The 25,800-nt window shown below is 45.1% G+C and overlaps 1 protein-coding gene and 1 long non-coding RNA gene across 2 annotated transcripts; both read left to right on the forward strand.

Annotated features, from left to right (window-relative positions):
• Window positions 1–219: 219 nt before the first annotated feature.
• Window positions 220–3,673, forward strand: LOC115541518 (uncharacterized). Its single transcript, XR_003976372.1, has 3 exons — window positions 220–266; window positions 3,367–3,480; window positions 3,649–3,673. It is a non-coding gene; the product is annotated as an uncharacterized LOC115541518 (long non-coding RNA).
• Window positions 3,674–6,536: 2,863 nt separating this feature from the next.
• Window positions 6,537–16,044, forward strand: LOC115541456 (NLR family CARD domain-containing protein 3-like; the record flags this gene model as incomplete). The annotated part of the gene is made up of 5 exons (XM_030353199.1): window positions 6,537–7,170; window positions 7,219–7,540; window positions 8,732–8,905; window positions 10,773–10,946; window positions 15,939–16,044. Coding segments are annotated over exons 1-5 (1,410 nt in total), but the record flags the coding sequence as incomplete, so codon positions are not given.
• Window positions 16,045–25,800: the final 9,756 nt, after the last annotated feature.

Raw genomic sequence — 25,800 nt, forward strand, 5'->3', positions numbered from 1 at the left:
ACTACACACTACTGGTTCAGCTCAGCTACTTCCTCCTCTGAACGGTCTGTCGCACCTTTCTTGCTCCCCTTTGAAAACCTTTCACCTGATTAACTTGTTTTATAAACACTTTAACCTCAGTTTCTTCCCTTACATTTATAACTTTTTAGCGTATGGGACGGAATTTATTTTCCCCAGTCTACTATGGATGAGGAGAGAGAGGAGGGGGGTCCTACCTCTAAGACCGCTCTGTCTGGGGAACATGGCCGCCGGAGCAAAGCTAAGAGGTAAGAAGAGGATCTCTCTGTCTGTGACTGTTGTCCATCTCAGAGCTCAGCAGTGATGCATCATGACTCCATCATTAGTCTGAGTAACAGCTGTGTGTGGCTTGAAGCCCAGAGCAGCAGCAGACCTCAGGTTGATCAGTCGTATCGTAATGTCACTCTGACGTCACTCTAGATCCACAGTCGTCGTATCGGCCACGTTTAAAACACAACGTGAACAGACAGACCAGAAACTCAGGAAGAGCAATACATCTGACCTGAGCAGTAGGGCTCCCCTGAGATGAACAGGGTTCTGTCTTTGTTCTCTACTGTGTTTGGTCTGCATGACTGCTGTCTGTGGTCAAGATTGACAATAAAACAGTGACCTCCGTTATCATTGTCTGTTCTTAAGAGAAGGTAAAGATAACATGCTTAAATTAGACTATGACATTGACAAAGTTTGGTACGTAAGTGTTGATCAAACAGATTTATAATTTTGTGATTCTAGTTCAAAGCATTAGGTTATTCAGAGTGAAAACATATCAGTAAGAAGTTATAATATTTAACTAATATTTAAGGAAGTATATATATATATTTTAATTTATTAAGATAATTAAGGACTTAAAAGCTGGAAACAAGTGAAATGCTCTCACCTAAAAACAGCCTTGGAAGAAGAATTATCTTGTCAGTGTGAATACTGCAGTGTGATTAAAAGCTGTGTGTGTGTGTGTGTGTGTGTGTGTGTGTGTGTGTGTGTATGTGTATGTGTATGTGTATGTGTATGTATGTGCATGTGTATGTGTGTGTGTGTGTGGTTGTGTTGTGTTGTGTGTGGTTGTGTTGTGTGTGTGTTGAAGCCCAGCACAGCAGCAGAGAGCAGACTCCCCTGGACCCAGCTGTCTCTCCATGAAGAGTGACCGGTCTATGGGTCTACCTTGGCACTTTAAAGTTGGAAATCACCAACCTTCTATGAAAAGGTGAGGATTCAGCCAGTACATCAGGGCTGTCAAACGTGGATCATCTTGATCCGGCCCGCCGATCATTAATCAGAACATAACAACGTCCGATCACAGGACCACTTGGTGCTGGATTGATTCATGGCTGAGGCCGTTTATTCTGCTGTTTGAATCGTATGAATTTGAATAGTTTTCTATGTTAGCTAAACGCATTGTGAATCAACACTCACAGTATGAAGGGTACTAAGTGTGTTTTTATGTCAACATGTTAGTGCTTAAATGCCATTCTAGCTGCTTTCACTCATAGATGTACAGCCCGCTATTAGCCCGCTATTCTCCCGACGGGCCGTGTATGTAAACGACATATCCTGACATTGGACATCCTGAAAAGAGACTACCCCTGAGGTTGGATTTTAGCCGACGGAAATGTTAATTACCTTATATGTGAATGAGCAGTAGAAGGTCGGCATTTCACACCATTCGAGTGGAATTGTTACATGTTGAGTTGAACCCTAAACGATAATCAGCCTGTTGCCTTTGTTTCGCTGAATGGTTTAAAGTATTTTTATGTTGGCACTGCTTTTCGGAGTCATTTGTGGTGAACGCTAATTGATAGGTCTTGTAGATCCCCCTAATGTACACATCATACAATAAATTACAATGCATGAGTTCACAGCTGCACGCATTTATAGAAAATGTTTTTTTTATTATTATGTTCCACCTTTCCTGCTGTGGGCTCCCAGACCGTAGTCGAGGAGCACAGGGGAGACGTTCCCTCCAGGGCCGATGTTCTCTCGGGGGGAACACCCTTCACTTTGACCGGCAGTGGGTCTGCTTAGAGGTCGGAATATGGTCGGAATGAAGCGGCCACCGATTCTTGACAGTCTGGGTACTTTATTCTTAGTTTCACTAACTTTACAGTACACGTTTGCACAGACACAACCGGACTCGTTCATTACTTCACTAGACTGACACACGCTACCGCTCGCTCTCCTCGCTCGTCCACTCACACACACAAACTGCCATTCCCGCGCACACACATACGCTACTCTCGCAACAATTATGATTGACAACAGTTAGCTGAACATCATAGGGTCCCGGCCTTCCCTTCCCTGTATTCTCAGTTAAACACAGAAATCAACTACATTTTTCCCAGTGTTTGTTACACGCGACATTACGGAGGACAGGTGTTAAAACGGCTAATAACTTCATTTTCAGCCTGTCCATCTAGTTTGAGCGGTTTCATCGCTCCTTGAAAGCTGCACTCCGGGCCAACCTTACGGATGACGGTTGGGTCGATAGGCTCCCCTGGGTCATGTTGGGCCTCCGGACTGCCCCTAAGGAGGACCTGCGGGCTTCGTCAGCCGAGCTGGTTTATGGGCAGCCACTACGGGTTCCTGGGGATTTCATCCCCACCGCCACAGCTCCCTGGTCGGCGGCCCAGGAGCGGACCTCGCTCCAGGACAGGGTTCGGGGTTTCGCGCCGGTGCCCACCTCGCAGCACGGCCTCCCGAAGGCTTGTGTGCCTCCCAGCCTGCGGACGGCGGAGTATGTGTTCATCCGCCATGATGCCCATCGGGGCCCTTTCCGACCTCCCTACGACGGTCCGTTTCGCGTCCTGGAGGCCGGTGACAAGGCCTTCCTAGTAGACATTGGGCCTGACTACATTTCGGTCGATCGCTTCAAGCCGGCCCACCTGGATCTGGACCAGCCCGTGGGGTTGGCTCTGCCCCCGCGGCGGGGTCGCCCTCCGGTTTCCAAGCCACCCCGCCTCATGACTCCTGCACTGCCTGCTGTGGCCCCCTCGGCCCCCGCACCGGTTCCGCTGAGTCGTTTCGGGCGGGTGCTCAGGGCTCCTTCCCGTTGGCCTTGACTGTTCGGGAGAGTGTATTCTGGGGGGGCGTCTGTAGCGTATCGTAATTCACTATGTGTATGTTGTATGGTGCGTGCCCCCTTTAAGGGAAGGGGGTGTGAGACCCACCTGGGTGGTGCGACGCATGACTTAAGGAACGCACCTCTGGCTGTGCGTGGTTCTGTGTTTGGGGAAATAAATCCTTCTCGTGGTATTTTCACCGGCAATCAAGTCTCCGTCTTCATTTCATTCCGATCTCCTACACATTTCAATAAACGGAGAAAGATTATTGAATATTTTGATTATTGTTTTTCAGAAGGAGGCAGGAGAGAGCAGACTCCCCTGGACCCAGCTGTGTCTCCATGAAGAGCGACTGGTCTATGGATATACCTCCTCAGCTTAAAGATGGACGGCCCTCCAGAGAGGAGAGGTAGGGGTTTCAAACAGACGATAAAAGAGACAAGTTGGTTGTTATTAGACTACTGATACTGATGTTAACAAGTCAGGGGAAATAAAAGTGTGTGTGTGTGTGTGTGTGTGTGTGCGTGTGGGTGTGTGTGTGTGGGTGTGGGTGTGTGTGTGTGTGTGTTCTCCTCAGACACCAGGAGAGGTCAGAGGTCACCCGTGTTCAGTCTGTACAGCAGCATCAAACAGAGCTGGAGATGAACCAGGAGGAACTGGCCGACACACTGGGGGGCGGTAAGAGGCTCTTACTTTGAAGACAGAGGAGACTATTATTTTGAAGGGCAGAAGAGACTCTTACTTTGGAGACAGGTGTTTCGGCAGCTTGTCCTACCTTCTTTCAAGAAGCTGTGCGAGCCCAGGCGAGGGGGTATTTCAGACACACGATCCAGTTCAATCAAACAAAATCTAATTACAACGAAAATAGGATCACTTGTCCTGCTAATTATAACAAAAAATATATTATCCTAAGGTGTATGCAGGTTTCAGTGTAAATGGAAACGAAAAGGTTATATTCAAGCGTGTATCTTTGTATATAATTCGATTAGGCTATTCTTATTCGTGTTTGTATTCGTGGTAAAAAAGCAATATCGTTCCCGACTGTGGCTGGTGTTTCCCTAATGCGGCCCCCTAATCCTGTCTACCTTTATCAGTGGTTCTCAACCTATTTTGAGCAAGCGCCCCCCTGACCTTACCCTGATCCTCTGGCGCCCCCCCCCCCAATAAAAAGAGAGAGAGAGAGAGAGAGAGAGAGATGGAACATTCATTCACCGTGACCGCGACTCCCGGCCGCATCGTCTCCCGTCGTGCCGCGGCACCCTGCGGCCCGGGCACTGTGACCTTGGGCACCGCGACTCCCGCCGGGCACCGCGGACTCCACGAAAACAGATCGCACGCAGAGGCCTAATAAGGCCTATATATTTTGTATTTGAAATGCAACGGCCTTTTCGTGGAGACTACGCTCCGAGCAGCTGGAACTGAACAAGAGGAAGGAGGAAAACGGGCTATTAAACAAAATTTGATACTTTTTTCTTGCTATGTGCCATGTTTGATTGTGTTGTGTTGGTTATTGAACTGTTAACCCGCGAACTTGGGTTATGTTTATCAGCGTTACTATAGAGATCATGACGATAGCTGATGTAACGGGAGTCCGGGCGTCTGCAGGACTGAACCGCGCTGTATTATCACTGTTCCATTGCGCAAAGACAGTAAAAAGTAGCTGAGACGGTAGAGGGGTTAGAAACCAATAAATGAAAATAGGCGATTTATTTCAGGTAGTCTATTCTTTCACCCAAAAAAAAAAAAGAAAAGAAAAAAAAAAGCCCCCCAAAAATGGAATCACGTTCCCAGCGCCCCCCTAGGTTGTGCGAACGCCCCCCACCGCCCCCGTTGAGAAACCATGACCTATATTGAGCTTCAGGAGGCATCTCAAACCAACATAAACAGGGCCAGCAGACTGAGGTAATTTTCAATAAAAAATAATATAAATAAAGTGGCCCTAACAACACGAGAAATTCAAATTTAAAGGAACAGTGTGAGACTCTTATTTGTTCTCTTCAGACTAAATGACTTTTAACTTCAATGTGAAGATATCTTTCCTCTTGGGGGTTAAATGGTGTGATCAACATACAGTATGTACGGTTATTGTGGTGATGTCAGGTTAAATGGTTTGATCCAGATATGTAGGGTTGTTGTTGGGGCATCAGGTGAAATGGTTTGATCCAGACATGAAGGGTTATTGTGGGGCATCAGGTTTAATGGTTTAGTCCAGATATGTAGGGTTATTGTGGTGGTGTCAGGTTAAATGGTTTAATCCGGATATGTAGGGTTGTTGTGGGGGTATCAAGTTAAATGGTATGATCCAGATATGTAGGGTTATTGGGGGTCTATCAGGTTAAAGAATGTTAAACATTATACTGCAGATCAACAGCAGAATAACGCAGTGGAATATATGCAACACTATTTTGTCATAACGGCAGAACAAGTCACTTTAGACTGATTCACTATAATTATCCCTATCATTGGACCAATCACACTCCTGTGTAAATAATATTCCTGAACATTTTGAATCTGTAACGAGCATTCCTTAAACTAAATATCAAGAAGTTGATAATTTAAGTTGATAATAAGGAAATATTGACCTGTATGTCACCATCCACTAACTTATGTACTCTGTTGTTTTCTCATTTAGGATTTAATGCTGTCGAGTGCCAACATAAAATCAAGTCTCGTTTGATGAAGAAGTTCAGGTGTGTGTTTGAGGGAATCGCTAAAGCAGGACAGCCAACAGGTCTGAATGACTTCTATACAGAGATCTTCATCACAGAGAGAGACAGTGGAGAGGTCAACAAGGAACATGAGGTCAGACTGATTGAAACAGCTTCCAGGAAACCAGTCAAGGAAGAAACAACAATCAGATGTGAGGACATCTTTAAACCCTTTCATGGACAAGATAAACCAATCAGGACAATAATGACAACGGGAGTGGCCGGCATTGGTAAAACCGTCTTAACACACAAGTTCACTCTGGACTGGGCTGAAGGCAAGGCCAATCACGACATACACTTCACATTTCTCCTCACTTTCAGAGAGCTGAATTTACTGAAAGAGAAAGAGTTTAGCTTGGTGGAACTTCTTCATCACTTCTTTAATGAGACCATAGAAGCAGGAATCTACAGATACGACTGGTTCCAAGTTGTCTTCATCTTGGATGGACTGGATGAGTGTCGACTTCCTCTGGACTTCCAGAGAAACCCGATCTGGACTGATGTCACAAGGTCCACCTCGGTGGACGTGCTGCTGACAAACCTCATCAGGGGCGACCTGCTTCCCTCCGCTCGCATCTGGATAACCACACGCCCTGCGGCAGCCAATCAGGTCCCTGCTGAGTGTGTTGACATGGTGACAGAGGTGAGAGGGTTCACTAACCCACAGAAAGAGGTGTACTTCAGGAAGAGATTCAGAGAGGAGACGCTGGCCAGCACAATCATCTCCCACGTCAAGAAATCACGAAGCCTCCACATCATGTGTCACATCCCAGTCTTCTGTTGGATCACTTCTACAGTTCTGGAGGACTTCTTCAAAACATCCCAGAAAGTAGAAGAGATGCCCAAGACCGTGACTCAGATGTACAGCCACTTCCTGAGGGTTCAGTCCATACAGGGGGACAGGAAGTACCATGGGAGGGCTGAAACAGATCCAGACTGGAGTCTAGAGAGCAGGGAGATCATTGTTTCTCTGGGAAAACTGGCTTTTAACCAGCTGGAGAACGGCAACCTGATCTTCTACGAGGCAGACCTGGCAGAGTGTGACATCGATATCAGAGCAGCCTCAGTGTACTCAGGAGTGTTCACCCAGATATTTAAAGAGGAGTGTGGGCTGTACCAGGACAAGGTGTTCTGCTTTGTCCATCTGAGCATCCAGGAGTTTCTGGCTGCCCTTTACGTCTTCTGGTCCTTTATCAACACTGGGGTCAATCTGCTCACAGAAGAACAGCCAACCTCAGACGAAGATAAATTCCTCCTCTTCTACCAGAGTGCTGTGGACAAAGCCTTACAGAGTGAGAACGGACACTTGGACTTGTTCCTCCGCTTCCTCCTGGGCCTCTCTCTGGAGACCAATCAGATTCTCCTACGAGGTCTGCTGGGACTGACAGGGAGTAGATCACTGATCGCTCCGATTAAACAAGATCTGCTGGGAAAGACAGGAAGGGGCTCACAAACCATCAAGAAAACAGTGTCTTACATCAAGAAGAAGTTAGATGATAATCTCTCTCCAGAGAGAAGCATCAATCTGTTCCACTGTCTGAATGAGCTGAACGACTGTTCTCTAGTGGAGAAGATCCAACAGTCCCTGACATCAGGAAGTCTCTCCACAGAAACTCTCTCTCCTGCTCAGTGGGCAGCTCTGGTCTTCATCTTACTGTCATCAGAAGAAGAGCTGGAAGTGTTTGACCTGAAGGAATACTCAGCTTCAGAGGAGGGTCTTCTGAGGCTGCTGCCAGCGATCAAAGCCTCCAAAAGATCTCTGTAGGTTCACTCATAATAATGTATGACAATACACAACACAATATACCTGATAGTAGAATACATAAGTTATAACTAACAAAACATATCTGTAGGTTCACTAATAACATGTATTACAATAAACCCACTGACTCACTTTTCTATTAAAGATGAAGACAATAACTTTTTTTATGTTAAAAGTGAAAGTTACATAGATTATTAAATTAACATTAAAAAATGTATTTCAATTAATAAAACGTATCTTATTCAATTTTTTAACACGTTGAAGCAACCAATAACGTAATAACGGCCAATAACTTAATAACTGCCAATAACGTATTAATTTAAATGTAATAAAGCCAATAACATGATAACTTGCCAATAATGTACTAACTTATTACGTTATTGGCTGGTTATTACGTTATTGGCTTGGAAATAAAAAAAAAACTTGTAAAATGTAATAACTGAGCGAGTAATGTAATATATGAGGTAACACTTAACTGTATTTTCATCTCGTATCATGTTTAAATATCTGACCTTACAGTGACCCCTCCACCCTCATACCCCCCTCCACAGGATGCCTTAAAGGAGCAAAGAGTGAATCTGGATTAATATGTAAGGTTCTCTAAGGTTCCGCTATAGTAGAACTTCAAAAAAGTTCACGACTCCGTTGAAGCGTCTGCGTGGTCACGGAGTTGGGTACACGGAGTACTATAACAGAACCCTAAGGGTTACATATTAATCCAGATTCACTCTTTGGTCCTTTAAGGCATCCTCTGGATGGAGGGGGTAGGAGGGTGGAGGGTCACTGTGAGGTCAGATATTTAAACATGTGGTGCAAGAGGCAATAATAAGGCTAAGTGTAACAGATTCTCCCCAGAAATATAAAATAAAATAAAGTGATGCCTCATTTATTATGTTATTGGCTCAGTTATTACATTTTCGAAGTATTTTTTTAATATAAGCAGCTAATAACGTAATAAGTTATCACATTATTTGCAAAAAGTTATTACGTTTTTGGCTCAACCACTTTAGAACATTGTTGGCAAGTTATTTCGTTGTTGGCTTTATTACATTTCAATGACCTTACTGGCAGTTATTACGTTATTGGCCGCTATAACGTTATTGGTTGATGCCCACGTATTTCATTAAGTTTAACGTAAAAGATGTAGGTCATTTTAATCACAGTTCCTAACATTTTTGTTCATTGTGAAGGCTGAATGGTTGTCATCTGTCAGAGACATGCTGTGAAGCTCTGGCCTCAGTTCTCAGCTCGAACTCCTCTAGTCTGAGAGAGCTGGACCTGAGTACCAATGATCTGCAGGATTCAGGAGTGAAGCTGCTCTCTACTGGACTGGGGAGTCCACACTGTACACTGGAAACTCTAAGGTCAGTTTTAGTCAATATCTCAAACAGTTACACCACAAGTTCTACATCAGAGGACATTGAACAGATTTACCTCCAGAATGTTAACGAGTCTAAATAAATACATAGAATATGTCCTCTCAGGGCTCAAGACACATTTTCTACTTGTGCCAATTACTTTTTAATTTGGTGGCACACTAACTAATGTGATCGCAGCCCTATATTAGACGTGAGAATGTCCTTGGTCACGTACTATCCATCTGTGTCCATTTATGTGAACAGATTCACTCACCTTTAATAAGTTGTTAATGTTTTGATTGAATAGGGGTCTTTTTCTGTTTTTACCACCAGCGCCTCGACATCTCTTTCCTCACCAACCATCTACTCCTCCTCCTCAATCAAATACCTACTAATAATAACCAGCTGCTGATTGGATAATATACTCCAATAAGGATTCATCTTCTTCTCTGGGTCATCCAGAATAGTGCATTTCTTCGCATGCTCTTGAATAGCGTTAGTGCTGCCGTGACATTCCATTGAAACTTTACACAAAGTACAAACCTGTGTTTTAGTTTTCTGCTCAAAGCAGAGTGTCTTCATGGGAACATAAGTGGGTTTTGTTACCTAATAGAGCGATCACACCGGCGCAGCAATACAGCTGCGCTTTAACTCAGCACTGAACTAAACCTTGGCAGTCTGCGTGCATCGCAGCGCCATTACCACTCATCTTATAAAACACAAGACCTCCATCTCACTCTATTTGTGTTGCCATGAGAGTAAAAGGTATACGTTGGATTCAGTTGGTTAATGATGTATTAAGATGTATGTTTTATTAGATTCCTATTCTACTCAGAACCATGTAGTCAGACACTAGCTGCGTTTCCATCCCCCTGCTTTTATGCAAATTTTGAAGTATCGAATCAGTAAACGGTGATGGAAACACCAAAATTTGCATAAAAATCCTCTTAATTCGCAAAAAAGTTTTCTGCTCCCTTGAGGTGGTTTTTGACTCATGCGAAAGAGAGTAAATGCGCAAAATGGGAGATGGAAACACTTTTCGAAACAGCTGTGCAGAGCGTACATTGAAGACACGGGACTGACAACGTCTTTCAGATTTCCGCATAACGACTGGGCATAGCAACCCCGCCAAAATCAACTTGGAGGGTAAATATCTATTTATAAGCGTTTCTACATCCTTTAATTATACCATGGTCTGGGGGAATACTCGATTCTGATTGGCTGCAGGGTGTCCATTAAGCCTTCAAAAGGAGAGCTGGTAAATTGTGAAAAATGCATTAAATTGTAATCAGAAAACGTGGTTATATGCTACAGACCCTAGAGTATCTGTGGTATAAAGGCGGGGAGGAATTTCAAATGATCAATATGTACACTGTATCCTAAAATACTTCCATGGAACCGATGGCCAACGTGAATAATAGATACGTGTGGACCGATTTTTCCTTGCTCTGATCGAAGAAAAAAACATTACAACTTTTTTAGATGGAAAACAACAACTAAATTCCACCATATACCTAAGAGAGAGCATATTATCAAAAGGACACAAGAAGTCCTGGAATGTGTGGAGTTTTCCGCTCCAACCACTTGATGGAAACGCACCTAATTCAAATTTCTTTTTTGCAAACATTCTAAAGATTCGCTTCACCTTTTAGATGGAAACGTGACTAGTTCGGTGCACTTTAGAGTTGTTTAGTAAATTTAAATAACGGATTCTAAGATTATCTTAAATCTTAAGTTATCTGACCTCTAAGTATGTCATAATTTAAAGATCTACTGTATTGACATTTAGTTAAACTAACATGTCTTATGACAAATTTCAAATAAAAAAAATAAGCACAGTTCCTAACATGTTGTCTTTATTGTTTGTATGCAGGCTTAATGGCTGTCATCTGTCAGAGAGATGCTGTGAAGCTCTAGCCTCAGTTCTCAGCTCCAACTCCTCTAGTCTGAGAGAGCTGGATCTGAGTACCAATGATCTGCAGGATTCAGGAGTGAAGCTGCTCTCTGCTGGACTGGGGAGTCCACACTGTACACTGGAAACTCTCAGGTCAGTTTTACTCAATGGTACTCAAACAGTTACACCACACCACAAGTTCCACATCAGAGGACAGTTATAAACCCAGCTTATAACTCAGTACCAGTGATGACCACATCCATGACTTTGTATCATTGGAGATGTAACACCTTGTTGTTCAGGTGTATATTCTAATAAATCCATATGCCTGCAACCTTTCAATTAGAAATATAAAATGAACTCAAAATATAATACTATTGCCCCCCCACTGTCCCCTGTATACGGGACATTGATAGTTTAGAGCGGGGTGAAGTACAGGGGGTCTTTGGAGGGTCTTACCCCTAGCTGGACACCTCAGACCCCCTGAAAGCCTCAAAAGAAACATTTTGGAGGGTCTCTGGAAAGAATGATTTGAAACTTGAAATTGTCAAACAAAACGTGTTTTAAAGCTTACTATATCCAGTACTCATTATTTAAATAGCTAATTCTTTACTCACAAATATGGATAGGATACAGAATAACATTTTTATATTGTGTACCCAGTGAAGAGACAAACTCATTAAAGCTCTATTCATTATGAACTAATAAATAAGGAAAGCCAAGGATTAATGCTTGTTAATTGATAGTTAAGTCCTGCTGTATTTCAACAGCTGTAAGCAGTGGTGTAGTGGTTCTGGGAGAAGTGGGGATACTCCAAATGTCTTAACCCATTGGCGCCAGATGCTGCGTCGCGCAACATGGCCCCTCCTGCCGGGAGCTGCGTAGCGCAACATTAGCTCTTCTGCCGGCGATTGTTTTCATGACGAATGCAGCAAATAACTCACTCTGGTTGGTTAAAATAAACATGAGGTGGGTCTTAAGGCTTTGGTAAAGATCTGGGGCCGTATTCACAAAGCATTTTATCTTACTCCTACGTAAAATGTTTTAGCGCGAGTTAGGAGGAGTGCTCCTAACTCGCGCTAAAACATTTTACGTAGGAGTTTTTTCTTAAAAGTTATTCACAAAGCCGCTGAGACCTACTCTTACTAAGGATAAATCACAAAGGGTGAACTAAGAGTGACGCGCCATTGCTATGGATTACGTCAATTCTCGCGCACGAGTTTAGAAGCAGTCAGTTCGGTGATTGGTCGTTCAGACGAGCCCACTGAATCACCGAAAAACAAGGAAATAGCCTAGGCTAGAAATGAATTCCTATTAAGTAGTTATAGTGCAGTTAGCAGAATACACGCATGATGACAATTTTGTGCAGACCACGATAATGACGTTGTAACCTGCACGTTCAAGAGAGAGAGAAAGCAAACAATAAAAATACGTAAAATTCAAAAGAAAATAAATGTTATGAACTACACAAGTGTTGACTGATTTGTGCCAAGGTGTTTACCTAAAATGTGTTTTCAAAGTGATCCCTAAATGCCAGTCCACTTGGTTCCACACGGCCAAATTCATTGTCATGTTGATCGCCGTCATCATCATCATCATCATCATCATCATCATCGTCTGGCTGTGGAATGTTCCTCCGCTTGCAGAGGTTGTGTAGAATGGCACATACAGTAATGACTGTGCTTGCCCTCTCTGGGGTGAGGCGTATTTCGCCGTGGAGGACATGAACCGACGTTTCATCTGCCCAATTCCTCTCTCCACAACATTTCGTGTATGTTTGTGTGCTCTAGCATATATGGAAGAAATCAGTAAACAATAATAAATATGGATTCAACAAATAAAAGGCGTCAAAGAGCCAATACGATGTGTTTTACACGTAGGACTAAGCGTAATATGCGTAATCACTTACATGTTATACTTTAACTGTGCTCCCGGTTGTGGATTGAGGTAGGGTGTCTAGAGCCACGTCTAGCATGGATAATCACTGTCTCCCAGCAAGTGACACCCAACTGGTACATCTCAAAAAGCTGCCTCAGACCGCTCTCCATTAAAATGCGCTAATCATGGGTAGCTGAAGATCCAGGCCACTTTGCAACAACATCCAGTAGGCTATGTTAAAATTTGCATCAAAAACAACCTGCGTGTTGATGGAATGCACTTTCTTCCTATTGACCAACACGTCCTCGTCTTTTGATGGCGCAATTATTTTTATGTGCGTCCCGTCAATAGCACCGACCACACCGGGCATACCTGCAATTGCCATGAAGTTGGCTTTGATCCTGTGTAATTGTTGAATGTCCAAAGGAAAGTTTATGGCACGGCTGACTGATGGTTGCGATATTTTTAAATCGTCGGCATTGCAAAGTTGCATTTCCCCTGTTGCTAAATAACGTAGTGTGGCCAAACATTTTATTTCGGGACTAATCTGATTATTCCTGTTAGTCGGGGATGTTATTGCATTGCGATTAACTCCACAACAAGTTTAATACCCTAACATTTCGTCTCGCAGGCATTTACGATTCTTTGTGAATAGGTCTTACTGAGTTAGGAGTCCTCTTGAGGACTTTTAAGCTCTCCTAGACTTAGGTGCTACTTTTAGGCCTATGAATTGCCCTTAGTGAAAAAAGTTAGGAGTCCTAAATTTAAGAGTGACACGCCCATTATTTTTAGGAGTTACTCCTAAATTCGCCAGTTAGGACCTACTTTTAGCCCTAAAATCCTTTGTGAATACGGCCCCTGGTGACCACCAAAATGCACTTTGGTTGGCTGAAAATCACGTCAATCAATCAGATATACATGTGATTCTATCTTTGTTTTTAGCGACGCGTCTAGCTAGCGACCGAGAAGTAGCAATGAACATGGAGGATTTTGATAGCGATGGCAGTGATATTGACATAGAATTCAAGGGATTTGAGTATGAGAATGAGGACGAGAATGATTTTGTGCCGGTTGATCCACTGGATCGGGCACAGAAGTGGGAATTTTTGGACACCGAAGGAGAGGAGGAGGATGACTTTCGGGGATTCCAGGTGGACTGGAGAACCGGCAATTACCAGCCTCAGAAAACAAAGACATTCTCTCGCACACCGGGGGTGAAACAACCGATCCCCTTGGATGCTAGCCCACTCAATGTGTTTTCCAGGATCTTTACCGATCAGCTGTGGGACACGTTATTGACCGAAACGAATCGGTACGCGGAACAGGTAGGAGCTCAGACCCCCACGACCTCAAAGTGGACCCCGGTCTCGAAAACAGAAATGAAAACATTCCTCGGGCTGTGTCTTTGCTTTGGAATTTTAAAGCTACCAGCACGCCGCGATTACTGGAGGCAAACTAAGTGGCTCTACCAAACAAACGTCCCCAGGGCAATGTCAAGGGACCGTTTCGACATGATCTGGAGGTAATTATTTATGTTTTCTTTTCTTGTGCTCTCTTCCGAGTTCCATTCTCTTCTCTTAGAAAACGGAATGGCCAGTAATGATAGTGGTGCTATAGCAATTACTAATGTTGATGATGGTTGATAATGAATAAATACAATAAAGTTAGTTATAAATACAACAATGGAATAATGAATAAATAGTAATACAATTATGAATAAATATAAATACTATAAATAATATAATACAAATAAACACAATGATGGAAATAAATGTCAGGCTCAAATTATTTGTCATATATGCATTTTCAGATATCTCCATCTAGATTCTAGATGGAGATCATCCACGCTCACAAACCCATTGACCTCATAGAGGGCCTGGAACTGATGCAAGAGGAGGTCCATGAACCGCTGGATCTTCCACAGCTTATCGGATTTATCCAAGGCAGGGTCCAAGTTATCTTCTAGATCAGGGGTGTCAAACTAATTTTAGCTCAGGGGCCACATGGAGGATAATCTATTCCCAAGTGGGCCGGACCGGTAAAAATATTGGCATTTATGTAAAATTAAACATGCTGTGAGCACACCAAACACAGGTTTCCCATTCACTTCCGTGAATAAAAAGGACGATGACCATTTTTCTTGGAAAACTCTGCACTCTGTGTCCACTTTTCGTCTTTTTGACAGAGAGATTTTGGGGCAATGAGAGTGCCAAAACGCATAATGTTGAAAGTATAAGGCAGAACGACAAGGTAGCTCCGGGCTAGCTGCACTACCTGTTTATACTTGCTCCCTGCTCAGCCCCGGTATAAAGTTTGCTTGCTTAAAATAATTGCTATTGCGACTTCTAGTGGACACATTAAGAACAGCAGTTTCCTTCATTGAAAAATAGCAGATCATTTTACGATACATTCCAAAGCGACTTCCAGTTACACACAATTGTCCAGTAGTTCAATGTACAACAAATGAATCAGTGCCAGTCAATGCAATCCATGTAATGCTAGGAAGGATTTGTATAAAAAAAAGTATAATATTTTTTATAATTTTTTCTTTTTTTTTTTTTTACAAAACTGTACTTCACAAAATCATCTCGCGGGCCGGATTAAACCCGTTCGCGGGCTTGATCCGGCCCGCGGGCCTTACGTTTGACACCCCTGATAGATGGTAGTACAATCTAACCGAGTTCTAGGTAAAGGTGATATTTTAATCAATGGAAATATAAAGAAGCCAAAAGTCCTGTCGTTGAGTGGACCTTGCACCACAGCGGAATAGAGACTAGGGATTGGGGCGCTACAATGCTGATATATTATGTGGCCGTTGAATACCCGCTTGTTTCCGGTAAGTCCTTCTTCCACGGGTGGCGCTGTGGCAAATGGTCCCAATCCAAATGTGGAGTGGTTTAGAAAACCTAACGTATTATGTGTGAGAAGCTTTCCCTTGGCCATCTTCAACCGCTGGCCAGAAGGAGCTCCACACATCCACACACACCTCGCCTCCGGTGTCCCTTCACTGGACCAGGAAGTGCTTCATAAAAGGACTTTCTACGTCACCAAGGAAACGCCAAGTGTGTTTGGAGTAGGACGTTCACAAACTGGTTGGCAGACTGGAAAAACACAGGATTTTACACGTGTGTGTGTGTGTGTGTGTGTGTGTGTGTGTGTGTGTGTTTGTGTGTGTGTGTGTGTGTGTGTGTGTGTGTGTGTGTGTGTGTGTGTGTGTGTGTGTGTGTGTGTGTGTGTGTGTGTGTGTGTGTGTGTGTGTGTGGGTAGCTTGTCTGGCTGCCTGGTCACACAGGAAGGCTGTGCTTCCCTGGCCTCAGCTCTGAGCTCCAACCCCTCCCATCTGAGAGAGCTGGACCTGAGCTACAATCACCCAGGAGACTCTGGAGCTGCGCTGCTCTCTGCTGGACTGGAGGATCCACGCTGGAGACTGGACACTCTCAGGTATGGAGAGGACAGCCTACCACTCAGGGACAAAGTCTCCTACAAGGATTCATGCTTCTGCTAGATGAAGTGGTTTGAAAAGGCAGCTGTCACTCATGTTGTGCAGAACGTTATGAGACGGCAGATGATGAAGGTGAATGTTTCAACATGCTGCTCTCACTTTGTTTCCCCCCCAGTGTGGAGCACGGTGGAGTGTGGAGGCTGAAACCAGCTCTAAAGAAGTGTAAGTGTTTGATTCATCACATCACACACTCACTATTGAGATGGAAAGTCCACCCACACAGCAGGAAGTGAGGTCACACCCTACTGGGAAGGAAGATGATGGCTGACATCATGTATCTTACGTATATTAATACTGTCGACCATCACATTAAACCTGCTTGTATAAAACCCAGCAGGTATTACATTGATATATTATGTATTGGATAGTGAGTAGAGCTGTGATTATTATCAGACATAATCATGATGATCATCATGAAGCTAACATCTGGGGGAGGGGGGGGAGGGGGGGAGAGGGGGGAGTGAGGGGGGGGGGGGGGGGGGGGGGGGGAGAGGGCGGTGAGGGGGAGGGGGCTGAGGTGCGGTGAAGGCGGAGTCTGAAGCAATAGTGTAACAATAACATCACATGACCCTCCCCCCCCCCCCCCTCACATGTCACCACGAATCATGATGAAGATAACATCTGGGCTAGGGGGGGATGAGAGGGGGCTGATGGTGGGGGGGGGTGTGCTGGAGGGGGCTGAGGGGGTTGAGGGTCCTCGTCCCGGACTATGATGAAACTTAATCTAACAACGTGTAATTGCAACATCACATGACCCCCCCCCACCCCCACCCCACCCCCACGGCTGAGGGGGCGGTTGGGGAGGAGAGGGGGGTGAGGGGGGTGAGGGGGTGCTGAGGGTCGCAGCCCCGGGGGAGGAGGAGGTGAAGCAATAGTCTAACTATAACATCACATGACCCCCCCCCACTCACATGTTCAGGAGAACAGTACCAGTGATGATTATGATGATGAGGATGAAGAGCGGTTCAGCAGCTCATCATGTCTGGTTCTCCCTCAGATGCCTGTGACCTCACACTGGACCCCAACACGGCCCACAGTCTCCTCTCTCTGTCTGAGGACAACAGGAAGGTGACGCGGGTTGAAGAGGACCAGTCGTATCCGGATCACCCAGACAGATTTGACTACTGGGAGCAGGTGTTGGGTAGAGAGGCTCTGAGTGGCCGCTGTTACTGGGAGGTAGAGTGGGAAGGACGGGTTTGGATAGGAGTGACATATAGAGGAATCACAAGGAGAGGAGAGGGTGGTGACAGCTGGCTTGGACGGAACAACAAGTCCTGGGTTCTTTATTGTTATGATGAGCGTTACTCTGCCTGGTACAACGGTAGAGAGACAGAGCTCCCCCCCCCCCCCCGCTGGCTCCACCAGAGTAGGAGTGTATCTGGACCGGCCTGCTGGCTCTCTGTCCTTCTACAGAGTGTCCCCAGGTGAAGGAGGGTCCTCAGACACACTGACACACCTCCACACCTTCTGGTCCTCCGTCGACCAGGAGGACCTCCTCCCTGGGGTCTGGGTATGGGAGGAGGGCTCAGCGACTCTGTGTCGGTCGTAGACACACACACACACACACACACACACACACACACACACACACACACACACACACACACACACACACACACACACACACACACACACACACTCGGGGGTGATCCTCTGGGGTCGGCGGGGCCTCCGTGTCTCTCTCTCTCTCTCCCTCCCTCTCTCTCTCTCTCTCTCTCTCTCCCTCTCTCTCTCTCTCTCTCTCTCTCTCTCTCTCTCTCTCTCTCTCTCTCTCTCTCTCTCTCTCTCTCTCTCTGTCTCTGTCTCTGTCTCTCTCTCTCTGTCTCTCTCTCTCTCTCTCTCTCTGTCTCTCTCTCTCTCTGTCTCTCTCTCTCTCTCTCTCTCTCTCTCTCTCTCTGTCTCTCTCTCTCAACACGCATGTGCGCGCACACACACGAAGGGTGTTGGAGGGGGTCTCGGGGAGGGGGAAGTGAGAGGGGGGGGGGGGTGATGGTGAGAGTTTCCATTTTTGCAAAAACTCGCTGCCATTTGTCCTTTCCGTTAAAATCTAGATAAAAATATAGCACATTAATTTGAATGATTTTAGCTTGTGATTTATCGCGGGCAGGGGCACGCACAGGCTAAAATCATTCAAATGAATGTGCTATATTTTTATCTCGCACTACTGGAGCGCGTATACTCTCTTGCCTCCAACTACGAGATGGTTAGTGTGCCTTATAGGTCGGGATATGATCGGAGAGGGGGGGGTTCCATTTTTGGGCAAAGCCCTTGACTCATGTGTGAGGGCAGAGAGAGGCCTCAGGTGAGCTCTGCTGGGTTGTAGAGGAGCTGCTCTGGCCTGATCAGGATGGGAGGGGGGGTACAGACTGATGTACATGTGTGGGATGGCTCAGCGGGCTGGGTGGGTCTATGTTGTCTCAGATAGTCCAGATGGCACTGCCATTGGTCCTTTCTGTTATCATGCTCTATGTGGTCATCAAGTTATCTCCCTGTGTGTTTCACCGGATCTTGTTGCCCCCCCTCAGGGTAGCTGTGTTAGAGAGCCCCCCCCCCGTCGTAAGGTCTGGGGCCCCAAACTTCCCCCCGTTTCTAAGGCTAAGCCTCCCTCTGGGCCCTTTAGTGTTGTTCAGACCAACAGAACCACTTTACTGCTGAGGACAGTGAGAGCTGTCAGAGGAAGGTGGAGCTTCACTGCCCAGCAGAGGGCGCTGTCTGGACACTCCATTTCCTTTATTTTACAATTTAAATCTGTTTTGGTTTAATCATGAGTAACCTAATGAGTTTTTTATTTTTTAATCAGCCTACACCTGGTTTACATGTGGATGATGAGTATACTTTTTTATGTTTGCTTTTGCCTTTTATGCTTCATTTTGTTGATTGATATAATTGTTAATTGTTTACCAGTAGATACACTGAATTCTCATTTTAAATGGTGATCTTTAAACTATGTTTAATATGATCAAGAGGGAGGAATGTAGAATGTTGGTGTATTTTAGTGTCTCTCTGTGTTCACATCTCTTAGTCTAGGAACAGGCCAGTGCCTCTCCTACTGTACGAGGTGTTATCTCCAACATTCTGCCATTTGTGATGTCCCAACAAGGACGAACCAACCCTGTGGTCTGGGACATATCCAGGGCCATATACCTTATCAAAAAAGGAAAGGGTTAGGGTTAGCTAACCCTAACCCTAACCTCAAGAGGGGCCGCTGCGACTGAGGTTAGGGTTGGGGTTAGCTAACCCTAACCCTAACCTCAGTCGCAGCGGCCCCTCTTGAGGTTAGGGTTAGGGTTAGCTAGCCCTAACCCTAACCTCAAGAGGGACCGCTGCGACTGAGGTTAGGGTTGGGGTTAGCTAACCCTAACCTCAAGAGGGTTTGCTGCGACTGTGCGCGCCGCCAGTTAGTCGCCCTGGCGACGAGTTTACTTCCTCGTCTCCTATCCTGTTCCTAATTCCTCCTCTCGATCCTCTTTTCCTCCGTATTGTCTTCTTTATCAGAGTTGTTGGTATGAAATCAAGTTGTTCGGGTGATAAATCAACTGTCTGGCAAGCGAGTTGAAGCTCCAGAAGGTCCGCTCTAGCGTAAGTGCGTCTCGGTGGATATGGATACGTGGTGACCCCAGCAGAGAATAAACCTCCATAACTTGATGAAGAATGGCTTTTGAGTTCCTCCAACGCAGATTTGACAGTATCCATAAGTCAGTTGTTGTTGTTGTTGCTTTTCCTTCTCATAAATCTGATTCCAGTATTACAAACAGATTCCAACAAGTTTTGGGTAACATTTTGTTCCATGTGCCACTGTTGACAAATTCGATTTTGTTTAGGGACATCACGTATAGTTTGAATCTATTCACACTCATCCAAACAATCAGTCATCCAAACCAAACCAACGCGTTTGGGTCAGTGACATGTCCAGGGCTGCCAGCCTGTGTCTAGAGGTGATGTGCTCCCTAAGCGTGTGAAAAATAATAAATACCAAAACAACTTTATCGACAGCAACTATAGTTCAAAAGTGGGCGTGATCCGGACTGATTACCGCATGGGCAAAGTGGGCACATGTCCAGGGCCCTGGCCAATGGGGGGGCCCATGATATATATATATATATATATATATATATATATATATATATATATATATATATATATATATATATATATATATATATATATATTTTATGCATTTTTTTTTATTTAAAAAATAAATAAATGGCAAAGACTTTGGTCATTAAAGGATTTGAATGTTTTTGATTTACAAAATAAATACATCACATTTAAAAAAAAAATAACGTGACGGAACGTCAATGTCGTAGTGCTTGATCAACGGTCAATTTCACAGTGAAATTGGAGAAACGTGTGCTAAGCGGATCGGTATAGCGTAAAAGAAAGAAAGAAAAACACACTAAAGATACTTCCCTGGTGCAACAAATACCGTCCATCTCAAAACATTTGAACTCGTTAATTCGTTAGAGGAAGTCAGTAGGTGCTTTTAGAGTCATGATATTAACCTGACAGATTCCATGTTCTGCCGTTAAGACGAGCGGCTGGCATTATGGGTTGGATTCTCTCTCTCTCTCTCTCTCTCTCTCTCTCTCTCTCTCCCTCTCTCTCTCTCTCTCTCTCTCTCTCTCTCTCTCTCTCTCTCTCTCTCTCTCTCTCTCTCCTGGCTGCGTTTTGCATTATAATGTGTGTGATTTTGAATTGCATGAGTTATAATGTGCGACCAAATTCGGTGTGCCAGTGTGTGTATTTGCGTGTTGGTAGGAGTCCACGGCTGGTTTGTGTCCAGGACCCGTGGTCATGTTAATCCGTCCTTGTGAAAGGGTGCCGGCAAGTTGAAGCTACAAGTCATCCATTGATTGGTCGACAGTTCTGTGCGACAGTGGGATAACAACCAACAAACACATTACCCGCGAGGTATGTCTGTAAAACGGCGAAAGCTTCGTTTATTTAAGAAAATGTTGCGCACAAGTTTGACGTAGCTGCCGCGGCTTACGCCATCCGGCCTAAACCCCGCCCTACGATAAGGGTACCGTTGGCGGTGGAAACATGAGGCGTAACTGAGCTGGGCTATACGGCGCCCTCACCACTGGGCTGAGGCGTGCTGGGTCCGGAGCGTACCCGCCGGTGGAACAGCGATGGAGCCGTAGTCGGGTTAATACAGGAGTGAATGGGCTGCTGGAGCACCCGCTCTGAGCGTCAAACATCACCGGGGATGGCGTTACATTGTAGTGAATTGAACCCCCTCTCTGTCTGCAGACAACGCCAAAGGGTCAGCGACCGACACTAAAGTGCCCTTGCCAACTGTCGGTATTTGACGGAGTGAGACTGTGTTGCTTAAACAAAGCTCAGATTCCCCCCATGTGTGTGAGAACTGTGACTTTGTCTGGTCAGCTCTTCTCTCCTCTCCATCCTCTCCCCTCCTCTCCTCTCTCCTCTTCCTCCTCTCTCCTCTCCTCTCCTCTCCTCTCCTCTCCTCTCTCTTCTCCTCTCTCTTATCTCTCCTCTCCTCTCCTCTCCTCTCCTCTCTCTTCTCCTCTCTCTTATCTCTCCTCTCCTCTCCTTTCCTCTCCTCTCCTCTCCTCTCTCTTCTCCTCCTCCTCCTCTCCTCCTCTCCTCTCCTCTCCTCTCCTCTCTTCTCCTCCTCCTCCTCTCTCTTATCTCTGCTCTCCTCTCTAGCTCATCTAGGATTGTGTCCATTGTTGTCGTACAAACATGACCTTTTTTTTTGACCTTTGACATTTGGACACACTACGTGTGTCCACATGTCAAAGGTCACCCCATTTAGATGTGTGAATCTAAAATAGATGTAGTACAGCTGAACCCCCACTGGGGGAGTTCCGCTGTAGTGAATCACTATGGTGACGGTGACGCTCACGCTCGTGAGGAGTCCTCCTCCCCATAAGCCACGCCCACTGACTGCCTGGACGGCGCGAGGAGAGGGAGAGACCCGTGGACCGGAAGTGTGTCGTTAGTCGCCTTTTAGAAATAAAGGCGCAAAGAGAGTCATGATCAGCGGGGGAGCCAGGCTTTGTGTACACAAAGGGAGGGGGGGGGGGGGAGACACCTGGGGATCATCAGAGACACCTGGGGACATGTTGAACCAGAATAAGGAGGAGTTTGATTTTCTTTTTTATTTGTCTCTTAATATTATGACTTCCTTATCATTGATACCGTGCATTTTTATTCCTCCATACAGTTATTAAGGATCAATTATTCTTGACTCTGACTGAAGGTGAACACGTCGGTTATTCATCTGTCGGTTATAGCCCCGCCTCCTCCCTCATCGACTAACAGGTAGCCCCGCCTCCTCCCTCATCCACTAACAGGTAGCCCCGCCTCCTCCCTCATCCACTAACAGGTAGCCCCGCCTCCTCCCTCATCCACTAACAGGTAGCCCCGCCTCCACCCTCATAGACTAACAGGTAGCCCCGCCTCCACCCTCATAGACTAACAGGTAGCCCCGCCTCCTCCCTCATCCACTAACAGGTAGCCCCGCCTCCTCCCTCATCCACTAACAGTAGCCCCGCCTCCTCCCTCATCCACTAACAGGTAGCCCCGCCTCCTCCGTCATCCACTAACAGGTAGCCCCGCCTCCTCCCTCATCCACTAACAGGTAGCCCCGCCTCCTCCCTCATCCACTAACAGGTAGCCCCGCCTCCTCCCTCATCCACTAACAGGTAGCCCCGCCTCCTCCCTCATCCACTAACAGTAGCCCCGCCTCCTCCCTCATCCACTAACAGGTAGCCCCGCCTCCTCCGTCATCCACTAACAGGTAGCCCCGCCTCCTCCCTCATCCACTAACAGGTAGCCCCGCCTCCTCCCTCATCCACTAACAGGTAGCCCCGCCTCCTCCCTCATCCACTAACAGGTAGCCCCGCCTCCTCCCTCACTCAGCGGTTGGCGTTTGGGGTCAAACCCCCGGTCAGGGGTCAGCTCACAGAGAGGTCAAAGGTCAACGGTCGCTGTGTGAATGTTTAACCCCGACTGTCAACAGAGTGTTGGTAGTATACAGGGCTGTAGTGGAGGGTAAACGCACGTAAACGCCGTTTACGCACCTCTGGAATTTAGGAAATAGCGTTTACGCACCTCTAAATGGCGTTTACGCACCTCAAAGTTCCCTGTGCCTTGTATTATGCCTTTGGAATAATCGGAATTAAATTTGGTATCATTTTAAAACACCTAAGACAAAGTTTCATATTGTTGAACAAATAAACGCTGTAATCTGAATCATTTGCATCTGCGCTGTAGGCCTATGCTATTATGGTCTGTGACCCTCCAATCAGTGCCTTGTGGCTAGGGCGGCGACGCGGATTTCCCTTTCGTATACGGTCGTTGCCATCTGAAAGGGTCGATGCCATTCAACGTCGCTCCTGACGTCACGACGTAAGGTCGGTCCTGTTATTATTATGAAAAAATGGCGGAACATAGCGATGCTAATGACTCTGCAGGTGCAAAAAAAAAATCCATTAAAAAGCTGACAGGATGGAATACATTTTTCCAGGCAGTTGCGGTATAATTTAGCATTATATTGTATTATTATATGTATTATTGTATGTATTATATTATATTTAAGCAATAAGCCCCGAGAGGCCGTGTTTTATACTGTAGGCTAATCGAACAGCTAAGGGGATTTATTATACAGTACAAAGCACAGACTCGAGTGGCTTATTGCTTTTCTTAAACGGTTACTACGTTGATCTAGCAAAATTTCATTAAACAAAGGCACAGCAACGAAAAATGTAACGATATATTCATAGATAATCATTCTTCCGCCAAGAAATATATTCCCTCCATATGAATGGTTGCCATGTAAAACCGTTTGCCATTGCTATGTTTAACAGTCCGATGTCATAAAAGAGCTTGGAAATGGGGGAAATGAAGCAGACATTGGACACGTTTCCAAAGTGACTGGGAGAATGTGGAAAAACTTGCCCTTGGAAGTACGCAAGGTTCTGTATGCACTAGCTGCTACCATAATTTCTTAATAAATAATGAAATGGACACAAGTATAAGCTTATTGTCACATGCATTAAGCAGCCGTGGCCTAATGTTTAAGGTGGACTTAACATCAGAGGGTTGTAAGTGGATAAAAGCGTCAGCTAAGTGTAATGTAATAATAATAATAATAATAATAGATTCACAAGTAAGATATGAAGTAAATTGATGTTGGTGTATGTATGTGTCTTGAGAGAGAAATTCAGTATTGTAGAAAAGGCAACAAATGCAAAGGCAAACCTTGATTTTTGATATATATATTTATAGGATTGGAAAGACAAAGCCCAACAAGAGCAGGAGGACAGGGACACAGGGTTGGCAGAGCCAAATAAATGCCACCTTGTTGGTTTTTTCTTTGTCTGGATTTTTATAGTGATGTTGTTATTCTGTTCATATGCAGCGATCCATTCGTTGACATGTTCCTTTTTTAGTTCAGTGACAACGTGGGCTTTCCATTTATGATCTGTGCCGCTGACGGACTTTACTTCGTAAAAACAATCTTCTGGTAGTGACGCAAGAACATAATTATCGTTAATCGTTGTTGTATTGTACGAATATTTTGTATTTATATCTTGAATTGCCGACTCTATAAGTTATTTCATTCCGTTTGTGTCTGCCATCATAGCCAGTCTTTGTGTCATCATAGTAACCATAGTTACCACGCTGTGATGTACGCGGTGTGTTTTGACGCAATACGTCATAGTCGGGCATCGACCCTTTCAGATGGCAACGACCGGTAATCTGCGGCGACACCAATCAGGATCCAGGAAAATATGTAAACAGGAAGTATGTAAACACATGGCCCTACGCGTTGTGGATTATCATGCCTGCCTACCTGTCATTAATTAGCCATGGATATCAGGCGATTTTTGAAGAGACCTTCGAGCGCTCCCACTCCAACAGATGCCCGAAAAAGGCCTCAAGTACAAAGTAAGACTGAAGATGATCAATTCACATGAGTTGTTTTTGTGATTTATAAATCAATTTCACTTGACGAACTATTAAATGACTACGAGCATTCAGATTGGCCAATGCGTAGTCATGCTATCCATGTACTGCCCATGTCAAAATGAGCGAAAGTCAGTCAGAGTTTTACTATCCATATCCACCTCGGAGATGCGAGGTTGGCGGTTGCAGCCGTGGACTCCGCGGCTGAACTGTGGATCGGGCGGATGACGCGACAAAAAAATACATTTTAATTAAATTCGGGCGGTTGGCGGTTAAACCAATAAAAATAACAATATTTATAAATATTCTTATTTTATATAATAAATATTTTTATTTTATTATTTATTTTCTTGAAAGTTATTTTCCCAGCAAACTGGCCTGTTCCCCTAGGAACAGTCTGGGGAATCCAAGTTGAAACAACTTGCACAAAGGTTCAGACTTGATGACAGAAAAATTCTTGAAGGCTATAGGGATTTTAAGGATAACTCAAGCATCATTCCAGAAAACCTTGCACCGCTCCTGAATATCGACCATCTCATTCCAGTTAGCACTGCTGAGTGTGAGAGGGGGTTCAGCTTAATGAACATCATAGTGTGCTCCCTGAGATGCAGTCTGCACTTGGTCACAGTGTCGTCCTTGATGTTTATTCAACTGAATGGCCCACCACTCACAAAGTTCAATCCAACA

The sequence above is a fragment of the Gadus morhua genome, chromosome 4, assembly GCF_902167405.1.
Source record: "Gadus morhua chromosome 4, gadMor3.0, whole genome shotgun sequence".
NCBI classification, from domain to species: Eukaryota; Metazoa; Chordata; class Actinopteri; order Gadiformes; family Gadidae; genus Gadus; species Gadus morhua.